This window comes from Falco naumanni, chromosome 6, assembly GCF_017639655.2.
Source record: "Falco naumanni isolate bFalNau1 chromosome 6, bFalNau1.pat, whole genome shotgun sequence".
Lineage (NCBI taxonomy): Eukaryota > Metazoa > Chordata > Aves > Falconiformes > Falconidae > Falco > Falco naumanni.
In genome coordinates this window covers 66175463-66186771 of record NC_054059.1, presented here as the reverse complement: position 1 = coordinate 66186771, position 11309 = coordinate 66175463, and the positions used below count along the sequence as shown (strand labels likewise).

Sequence of the window (11309 nt, the reverse complement as noted above, 5' to 3'; positions counted from 1 at the left end):
CTGCTGGGGCGGGGGCGCGGGTCAGGGGCGCAGGCGGGCAGCGGCGGTGCGGTTCGGTCAGCGCAGCAGCAAGCTAACCGGTTTTTCCTTAAACCAAAGAAAGTTCTAATAACACACGACAATAATAACGCGTCACTCCCGGCTGTGGCTTTTCACCTGCAGCCCTTAAAGAGTGCGGAAAGGAAGGATTGCAGTTCATTACGAGTGAGGAACCCCAGGTAGGTTAGGTTGGTATATTAGACAGAAACATAACCTAGGTCTCAGTGTAAGAGAATAAGAAATTAATTTTGCAACAGAGTTGCTAATGGACATGAACAAAGCTGTACATATTGAGATCAGGGAAAAAAAAAACAAAGGAAAAGGCAATGCTGTAACGTAGATAGGAAACTGTGAGAACCAGGATGAAAAGACTGGATAGGAAATGCTGTATATGCAAGGTGTTGGGCAAAAGGAATCAGCCAGGTACAAATGTAGGCTGGAAGAGATGCCTGCTAAAATCTCTGTGTTGAAAACAGAAGCCTAGGTTGTTGACCCACGCTGCAAGCAAGGTGGCAATGTTGCTTGTGGTAGCCTTAAAGCTTCAAAAATTCTTGAATTTTCACGAATGATAAGCATTTAACAGCAGCATAACCAGCTGGCCCAGATTTTATTCAATTTGCTAACATTTCATTCATAAAGGATAAAAGAAAATTGTGTTTACAGAATAATTAAAAAGGTATTTTAGTAACTGAAAGAGGGATAGAAAAAAAAAAAGAGAATGAAAGAAAGGGAGAAGGGGAGCCGATGAAATTGTTTCCTTCCAAGATGTAAGCTCTTTGATTCTTCAGTACCTGATTCAAGTAGATGGTCTGTTAAGATAAAAGAAATGTTGCCAAAAGAAGTGGAATATTTACCTTCTTGATGTACCTAGGACATCAGTGAATAGAAATTACATTAATCCGCTGCTAATATTTCTAAATGACTCTATCAGAGGTCTTCCAGGGTTTTTTTGTATCTGTTAACAGTATCCCTCCAATGATTAAATGCATATATCATTTTCCTTCCTTCCTTATGAAAGAGTTCAGGAAATGCTCATTTACTATCCAGGTAGAATGAGACTGTAGAAAAACTAGTTCTATTTTTTCTAAAGCTCTGTGTCTTAGGCAGTAGGCAAAGTGGCAGGCTGCCCAGAGGTCACATCTAAGAGACTCCAAGTTAACATCCAGCAATTCTGGTTAACAGTTGTCTATGTTAATAAAAAGGTAATCAGAAAGTAGGGATTAACCCAAGGTACAAAAATAGCTTATCCATATTACCAGTATGCTGTAGGTGGTTTGCTTGGTAACTTTTCTGTGAATTTCCTGCTCATCACTCCTCCAGTATTTTTTCTCCCCCTTTCTTTCTTCCTTTTTTTTTGCTAATAGATACCAACTATTCATTTTATAATTATAAACAGAAATTAAGCTGACAGAGTTTTACAAAGCGGGAGTGAAAGGAAGCCTTACCTGAATCATACTAGTTATTAAACTGGTCTTGCAGCAAGGCAAGAAAAAACTCATTAATTCTACTGAGATTATATGTGCATGCATCTGGATAAGCTTTTGTTTGTTACACAACCTATGCTGCCACATCTGACTGCAAATGTGAAAACACAGCAGCGCACTGGTATTGTCTTAAGTATAATAAACTGTCTGCCTCCCGGCCAAGCCTGTTCTCATTATCTATTCCAAAGAAACAAAAAAGTGCCTAATACTGTACATTTGGGAAGTTGGTGAGCCTGTGATGTATCAACAGTATAATTTGTTCTCATGCTGGGTAAATACTAAGAGCGAGGTTTAAGCTGAATGCTTTTCTCACAGCATACCATCTTAGCACCACTGTTCTGTCTGCTTTTCCTAACAGAGATAACTGGTGGTAGAGAGCTGTATGGAGGCCAGCTCAAGCTACAGAGAGTCAATATTTTAGTACCCGTGTGTCAACAGCATGGCTAAGTAAGGAGGCTACAGTGATTTGGTTAAGTCTCCTATCTTTTTTTTTTTTTCTTTTTTTTTTTTTCTTTTTTTTTTTTTTCATTGAGGTGAAATACAAATCCTCTGACCTGGGAGACAAAGGGAAAGATGCCCCACTTCATGATTAGCCCCCCCTTATGTCACGTGAAAGCACGTGTGCCCCACTGGATACTGAGGCAAAGGGAAGGAATGAAGGTGAGGGGAAGTCGGAGTCCTGGCGAACCTCCTTGTTTCCTTTCAGCCCTCAAACAATGCATTTGTGTATTTTGAATTGTGTTGCAAATGTTTTTTTTGCGATCCACGAGACTGAGTTACACTATCTGTAGCTGGTTTTGTTTGCTGCAAAGATTAATCTCTCAGGATGAAGTTGAGCATAAATTCAGAAAAGGAAGTTTCAATGCTGTTTCTGACGTGAACTTTGGGCCAAATTTCAAATCTAGAGGGAGAGAGGTCAGCTGTGTTTGTAGGTCCAAAGTTTAGATGCAAGAAATCAAGCGTTTAGGTTGATTAGGTGCTCATGGATTTGTTGCTACGTATTATTTATTCAACTAACACAAAGATTTTCTGGCATAACTTCAAGTGGTAATATGAATACCAGAGTCTTATAACATGAACTCACAGAAGCAGGTGCTAATGGATGATAAATTCTTAAATTTGATATAGTAATACCTCTCAAGTAGTTTTCTGTTTGTTTTCAAAAGAAGTCACATTTAACTGGAAAGGAAACCAAATATCTCCATTATCCAGTCAGGATTCTTCAGCTTTCTGACAAGTGCCCAGGTTAACACATTTTAGTTAACACAGGCATATTTTGTCAAAACTTGTGGGAAATGCTGACTCAGGATAAGGCAAAACCCACAAGACATTGAACTAATTGTGCAATGCTTGTGTGGAAAAAGGACTTCCTGATCCCTACATTGGCGGCCAGTGCTTTGAAACATGGTGTCTGAATATCTGCATTGTGTACTTACCTGACAGATAAAAATATTAAGCTTATAAATCTAATTTGTAATATACACTTTTATATATATATATATTCAGATTTAACTATTATATTCAATTTCTCTTCTCCCTTTTTGCACACTATTATCCCTTTCAACAAGGGATGATTATCACACACAATTCTAGATTCCTTAATGTTTAAAATGTCATCTGCCACCTCATGGCATTCATTTCTACGTGAACTTGATTTGAGAGATGCTGAGTAGTGCCCGTGTAGCTGGTAAACTGCACAATGGATGTCTGAGCTGACTGAAATGCAGGCTGTATACTGGTAGTGAAATTGGCTCTAAGTCCATAAGTTTGGGAACATTTATGCAGCTTTGTTAATCTGAGGTTTCATAAGCAATGTAGACTATTAATAGCATGTTTGATTGTCTTGAAATAGGTGAGGTTAATATCAAGGTTACTCCAGAGTATTTCAACATAATCCCAGGAAAATGGCTTTTGATGGGAACTGTGTTGATGAAAACTAGCCACAAAATCAATTTTCATAGAGTAGGCTGAATGGTCAGCTCTATATCAAAAGTATGTTTATGTTTGGGAGCCAGAGATGTTTCTCATGGTGGGAATATCTTGGTGCCTTGCAAGCAGGTAAACCCTGGCCTCCTGCAGAAACTCAGAGAGTGTCTAGCGGAGACCCGAAGACCCTTAGATACCTACATCCCCATGGGGTTCAGCACATCAGGGTTTCTAAAATGAGTCCATTTTATACCACTAGAGGCTAGAGGGGGCCTCTGGAGGGGTTTTATTACACCCCTGATTTTTATTCCTGTTAAAGACCACCTATAGTTTTGGCTAGCTGGAAGACTGATAATGCAGCTGGGTTGAACAAGTGTCAATTTCTTTTCTACACAGTTGTAGTGTCACATTTTTGGAGGTGAGAAAAGGGACAGGTACAGAGGATGAAGCATACAAAGATAACCTATACCCGTTACAGGACATTAACCGAATGTGGAAGTATGCTTGAAAGTCCTGTTCATTTAGGTTAACACCAAACATAGTTTTGCCAAGCGCATATAGCCAATGGAGAAACAGTTCCTGAGCTGTGCAATACAATGAATATATGGTGGCATTTCAGAGTCTGTCAGTGTATAGGAGGCTCACAGCATTGCAGAGGATTTATTCACTTAGGTAGAAGATGTCAGAATACACCCAAATGGGAAGTTTTTCTATGCTGCCATGGATAACAAGGTTAAGAAAGAAACAGTGACAATTTAAATAAATCAGATGTTTTTGCAGAAGATTATCCTGTCATTTTCTCCAATTATTCTTGACATTTCACCCATTGGTATTGTGATCTGAGTTAATAATGGAAGAAAACCCGGCTCTTGTTGCCTTGTTTATTCTTTGTTCTCAAGGAGATAAGCTGTTTATAAAGATAACTTATTTGTTATTTAAATCACTTTTACTGAAGTTGTTTGTTTCCTTGTTTGAGTTTCTAAAAATATTGCAACAATTGTGATGGATCTTTGAGATGTCTATTCAATTCACTATGATTTGTACTGGAATTCTTTCCTAAATGGGCACAGGTGTTGATAGCTATAACATGCTCGAATGAGTCAAAACCAATAAATGCTCAATAAGGGAAAGATGAAAGAAAATGCACTGAAAACAGCTCTTTTAAGCTGTGATAAATTGGCACTTCGATTCACTATTTAATTAGGTACATAGCACTGAAGATGTGTCTGGAGCAACTAGATATTTTAAAACAGCTGAACATGTTAGAACATAACTTCAATCAGTGTTAATATTTTCAAGGTAATAATCATTATTTTTAAAATTAACAAAACCATTCGGGATGTAGTCAACTTTTGTTTGCAAGCTGTTCTACCGTGCCCTGATGCAACATTTTGCTATACTCATACAGAAAAAAAAAGTTAATCGTTTATCAAAATTACTTGCTTACTTTCTCATGTTGCACAGAAACTTAATGCTGGAGTATGACTTAGGAATTCTGACACTGCAAAACCGAAAGTCGGTTAAAGCTTTTCCTTTGTGCTTTTGCTATAAGCAGACACTTTGTTACCTATTTCTTACAACACCACACTCTGCAGGCAGCATTTTCTGAAGCCCCATCGTGACGCTTGGGTGCATTTCTGATGGGAATGCAGGGCCGCCCAGTGAACCGGCCAGTGTTGTGGTTAGGGATTCCCAAGCTCTAAGCGCCTTTCCCTTGGAGCCTAGCCTTTCTGCGTTGTGCCTTTCTGTCAAAAGACCTTCGTAGGGATGATGGAGGTGGTTGGGTAAGGCGGCGAGGTACCTGGCAAAGGAGGCAGGCGGTCAGCGTGCTCCCGAGGAGCTCTCAGGAGCCACTCGTGGGTATCGGAACTGACACCATCCAGGTCAAGGCTGACGGTGTGCTGAGCCCCACCGGCCCTGTGGGACGGGAGCAGCCTCAAGGTTTTGCATTATCTGCCGGGAATTCTGCTCTTATGCTAAAATACCTTGCTGTTGCGGTTTAAATATATGTTCACAGGTGTAGAAGCGGTTGTAGTGCTAATGTGCCGATAGGCTGTAACTCCGGCCACGAGTATTTGTCCTCGATACTTTAAAAATATTTGTCCTTACTATTTTATGGTCCGTGCTTTTAAAGATACACGGCACTAGCTGGAAATCGTCGACAAACGCGAATTCAGTTGACAAAACCCTTTAGTGATAGGCAAGCTGGCCTGGAAGCTGCTGCATCGGCTGTGCACCGCGACACCAATGACAGGCGACACGCGAGTTGTTGGGAGAGTCTGAGCGCGGGGACGCACCCGGGCACCGGCGGCAGCCGCCGGGCGGGTCTGTGCCGAGCGGGAGCGGGCTGCGGCTCGGTCTGGGGGCGGAGGGAGGGAGAGGAGCCGGCGGCCCCCGTTAGAACGGCTCGTTGCGCACCGGCCGAGGCGCGGCTCCCCTGAAGGACGGCGGCCGTTACCTCGGCGCGTGGCGGGACTCCGTTTCCCAGCGCGCCTCGCGCCCCCGCCGCGGAGGCCGGGCCGGGAAGATGGCGGCGCCGGCGTCGCCCTGGGTTACTGCGCGCTGCCTGCTGCGGGCCTCGGCGCGGCGCGTCGGCCGCCTGCTACCGGCGGGGGCCGCAGTCCTGCGGAGAGGTCAGTACCGCCGCGGGAGGGGGCTCGCTGGCGCCGCGCGCCGCCCTCCCCTCAGGCGGGCGAAGGGAAGCCGTGTGACGGGCTGCCGGGGCACGGCGTAGGGACGGCACCGTGGGGCGGCCGCGGGAGCCGGTGCGTCCCTCCCCTGCCCTCCGGGGGAGGGGGGGGGCCTGGCCGAGGGGAGGGGGCTTGCCGGCGCCGGGCGGCCGAGGCGGGCGGCCCCGCCGGGGCGCGTACTGGCCCCGCCGCGCTGCCGTGCCTGCGGGTGTCCTCGCGTGCCCCTCCCGGGCAGGCCGGGGCGGCCGGTGTGCCCGGGCAGAGCGCTGCCTGGTGACGTGTGTTACTGTGCCGCGGCACCGGGAGCGGGTGCCCTGGTGCCCACAAAGCTCTTGCCGTGCCTCAGGATGTCTGAGGGGCTCTTCCCTTGGGGATCCTGCGCTGTGTAACAACAGCTGAGCTCTACTGTCGGCCTTGCTTTAGAAGTCAGGCGGTACAGAAATCTGTGGGTAGCGAGGTTTTGTTAACTTGAGGCTTGGTGAGAAGCAGAGATCTTTTTTTCTTTAGTGACGGCTGTTTGTTCTCACTAGTCTGACAGAAGTGTCAGAATTTGGCTGATGTCAGGTGGGTTCCACAGGCCTGAAAGTCAGCAGATCTAGGAGGATGTTCACATACACGCACTCTATCGTGGTTGTACCATATTTGTACATTCTAAGGAAAACAGGCAAGCGCTACATGTACTGTAGTTGTACATGTTTTATTTGATATTGGTTTAACACTATAAATCTATGTAAATGTTGTTTTATAACCAGTATACTACCATTTAAAAAAAGTCAGAGCAAATCAGTGGCTTTGGGCATAGTTCTTCAGCTTCTATGCTAAAGGGAAGGTTGTCCTTACATACCTTATTTGAGGACATCTGCAGGGGCGGGCAGCCATCAATAAATTATTTATAATCTTGTTTCTATGATCACTGGTTTAGAGTCTTTTATTGGTTTTTGTGGTTTGCTTTCCACGCTTTGGTACCTTTTCCTTAATTAAAAGACTTCACAAGTAGTCTTTGTGTAAAGTTGCAATTTCACTGATAAATCAAATTTTCTGCCTTTTTCTATTTTCATCTGTAGGTCATATTGTTAAATGGGGGCTGCATGGAAATAACACAAGTAGTCTTACCTCAGAATAATGTCACAGGCATGTATGCAAGAAAACAGAATTCTGGTTCCAACTTCTGTGTTTCTCTAGAAGCTTAAATACTGCTTTGTATACTGCTTAAATGAATAGACTGCAAGAAGGTTAAATAAGGGTTTAGTGATTCATCTAAGGTCATAAAATGAGACAAAGATGGGAGGACAGTCCAAGTTCTTGTTCTTGAATTGCTCATTTTTTGGTTTTGGGTTTTTTCTGGTTGTTTTTGTTGTCTTTTTTGGGTGGTGGGTTTTTTTCCATTTGGTTGGTATGATACTGGCGTAACGTTTTCGATTTGTGCAGATAACTTAGCCTCTTCCCATCCCCCCTCCCCCAGTATGGTTGGTTAGACTTCGCTTTTCTAAACATTTTTTTAAGCATTGGAAAGTAAATAATTTTTTCAGATGGCCTCCTTTCCCATTCTTCTCATTAAGCATTGTAAAATATTTTGAAAAGAACAATTGCTTGATGTTATTGTAGGACTATAAATGTATTTTCTGCTTTATAACCAACGGATGATCTCTTTCCTGAGAAGCTTACTTGCCAAGTCTTTGTTCTTCTGGAGGTTTATGCATGTGCTTAACTTAAATGCATGTGTTTAGTTGGCAGTTCACCTTTTTGAAACTGATTCTGCAAAACTGGCATATGTATTTAATAAAAGATGAGACAGGAGAACATTATTATTATCTACAGATACTAGGATGCAAAATTTTTTTTCTTCTGGTCTTTTGCTATCTTCATTCCCATTCTCTTGCAGGAAAATAACCTTTGGAGCTACAAGACTACCATTGTCCTTCCCCCCTCACTGGGGTTATCCTCTAAGAAGGAAAGATTTTGCAGCGGTTCTGTTATCAACCTAATTACAAGTTTCACAAGGTCTCTGATACTACTATCTGCCTGTTGATAAAAGTGCCTACCAACTTCAAAGTTCTCTTCTTTCATGGCAGCTGTGTATCATAATAGCAGCTTTACATTAATGGTTTTGGGGTTTGAAGCAGTTTGGCATCATTGTGACCCAAGCTGATATTCTGAACTTCAGCTTGAATTGCTGAAAACAGGACGGTTTTTAAACATTGCTTTGTATTACCTTTTTTTTTTCCTCCCCTCAGTGATTGTGGAAAGCTGCAGTGTTTGTGATAAGTTCTCAAGACAGAATTCTCTGTGCAGAGCAGTAATGAAAACAGATGTGATTCCTAAACATTGCCTTAACACTGGTTTAGCAGAAGCTGTTCCAGCTTCTTGATTGTGACTGTCAGGAAAGGTGGCACTTGGGTGATTTTGGGGTTGTTAACTTTGGTATAGTTGTAACCTCCATGAGTTTGGTTAGATGCAGTTCTCGAACAACTATTAGTTGTTTTATGGTAATGTTTTATCTTTAAGGTAAACAGTAACTAACCATTACAGCAAAGTGTCACAAGAAATGGTTAATTTGTCATCTCTTAGGTCTTCAGAATATATTTTCTTCAAGATATGCCGTAATCAAACACAATTCTTAGCGTAGTTCAGAGGTAATTAGATAAATTTAACTTCTGTTATATTTAGAAAGGTCAGTGTTGTCTTCCAACCTTAATCTCCATGTATGAAACTATTTATGATCATTCCCATGAGGGAGTGGTTTGAACCATACATACAGCACAAGGGTTAAAGGTGATTCCCCCCAATAATCAGTCCTCTGAAGTGCCTGTTTTAACTTTGTTTCCAGAATTAATAATACAGATTTTCATGTGTACTGTAAGTGACCCTTGAGTGAGATGAATGTTGTGATCTGAAGTATGACTTACCTTTTGGAATAAAAGTTCAGTTCCATTTGTTGAATCTTTGCTTCTTTAGCTGGATATTACCTCTCTCTCATGGTTTTTCTTTCGCATCCCATTAAAGGTTTACAATTCTAATCATGTATGTGAAAGATGTTTAGTTTGAGGGCAGTTAGAGATCTTGCAGACCAAATTTGAATTAATCTGTGGAAGTGCAATACTTTGTTTTTCCCAGAAGTGAATAATCATCTTAAATTCACATTAAATTCCCATTAAATCTTTTTGCATGACTTGAAAATTCACAGATTAATAAATTCAAAGATGTCAGTTTCTGCAGTCATGGAAAGATAACAAAGATGAAATTTATGTCAGGGAAGCCCCGGTTCTTTTCCTAGGCCCTGAAATATGGGGGAAACAAGGATGTGCTGGGATTTTTATAATGGGAATTATGACAGATTTTAGATACAGTAAATTTTTTTTTTACTTGCATAGTAAAATCCAACTTCTAGGAAAAAAATAAGGATGACCAGGGTGAATAGTGTTTGTCTTGTTTATCATTCTGTGCTCTCAACCTCCTGGCTGCTGTCAAGATCAATTTTTGATATGCCACAACCTAGCTTCCATTTCAGATTGTCTTATTACATAAATAACTCTAGTGCCTGCCTCAGCTGTGACTGTTGCTTTCATAAGCAGTGTCATTGAAACTCACATGCCTTTTTCCTGTGTAATCTCATACATGACTTCTAAGTGGCAGTAGGAAAACTCAGCAACACACAGATTAGCGTTTCAGTTTGCTGCTCTCTCCCAGAGCAGAAGGCCCCTGGAGCTAAGAACACTTTTTATTTTTGTGTAGGCACTTATCTTTGCAGTGGTAAATTAATGCCAGTTTACTGAAGGTGCCTTAAGTTACTCACTTTAAAGGAAATGTTTATAATTTCAGATTGGCATTTTCATTAGGCATTTACACATTAATAAGGTTTTTTTTGGCCTTGGTGACTTTTTCCAGTCAGATTTCTCCAAGGCAGGACTTCAGTGTATCACAATAGGCCTTTACTGCATCTTGATCTGTGACCCTTGGATAGGCAAACAGAAAGGCAAATGGAAGCAACTAATTTTACGGTTTGAAATAAAGTGAGATTACACTTAAATATGTGTGGTTTAGGAACAGTAATTTAATAAAAAGTTGCAACCTTGTGGCAACTCTTAAAAGAAGCAGGGAATGTCAGACTAAATGTGGTAACATGCAACACTATCTTGCACCTTGGAGGTGGGAAAGATAGGTTATGAATAAATGCATGTCTGTAGTTTTACACTGTTTTACGTAAAACCAGGTAAATAATTGACACTGTGCTTTTCTATGGTTGTATGTTGAATACTACATGGAGATGGAAGATGCTTTTGCTGTGTATGACTTTCAAAGATTTTAGAAAGGAGCTCATAAAAATCGAGTATCAGCTTATGTAATAAAAAGATTAGATAACAAAACAGAGGTAAATGAAACCCCATTTTTGTCAATATGGAGAAGAAAGCAGCAGGACTACAGTTAATGCGTGGAATCATAGACGATTCCTGTTCTAACAGTAGTTCCCTTGATGTAAAACTATGGAACATAATTGCCTGGTATTCCTCTGCTATGTATTAAAATTTCTAAAGTTTCCTTTTCTTGATCAGTTCAGAAGCAGATTACTATAGAAGCATAGTTGTGTGAATGATTTTGCAATCTGTCCCACAAAATGCAGGTTAGAATGGAAACCCTACTTTTTTTTTTTCTCTCTTAGGATAGTTTTTCTTCTTTTGACTCACCTCTAAAACCCTTACGCTCTTGAAGAATGCATGCCTTTGTTTTGCAGCTACAGGTTTGAGTTTGTCACCAGTTATGGGTTGTATCCTGTTAGCATATTATAGAGTACCCCCAGCATATTTAAATCCCAATGTTCATTATTATTTTAGGAGAACAGTGAATAATTTGTCCCATGACACCCTCTGTCATCACTTGTGCATGCTCCCCATCTCTGTCATCTGTTAATGATGGTATTTTCTTCCATTCCTGGGATGGTTAGTTGTAAGTACATGTAATCTGAGACAAAAAACATGTTTCTGAGCAGTCCTACTGTGCTTTGGTGGGCTTTGTCAATGGCCAGGAAGGTCATGAGCCACAAACCCTTTCTTATTCCTAAATCGGCTGGGTTTTTTTTTTTTTTCTTCCATTCTTGTGGTAAGCAGTAGGAACTGGTGGCTTTATAGATACAGTGCTATAATGGGGACTGGCTGGCCCTCACATTGGAGCTCTT

At 41.5% G+C, this 11309-nt stretch overlaps 1 protein-coding gene across 2 annotated transcripts in view; it reads left to right on the top strand.

Moving 5' to 3' along the window:
- Nucleotides 1–5844: 5844 nt before the first annotated feature.
- The window catches only part of AFG1L (AFG1 like ATPase), a 72209-nt gene continuing 66744 nt past the window's right edge, over nucleotides 5845–11309 (top strand). Inside the window, exon 1 of one of the 2 annotated variants that reach the window (XM_040597828.1) lies at nucleotides 5845–6082. In XM_040597828.1, the coding sequence (XP_040453762.1) occupies nucleotides 5977–6082 (106 nt within the window). In that variant the 5' untranslated portion in view covers nucleotides 5845–5976. The remainder of the gene's footprint in view (nucleotides 6083–11309) is intronic. The other variant, XM_040597827.1, reaches the window with a different exon arrangement.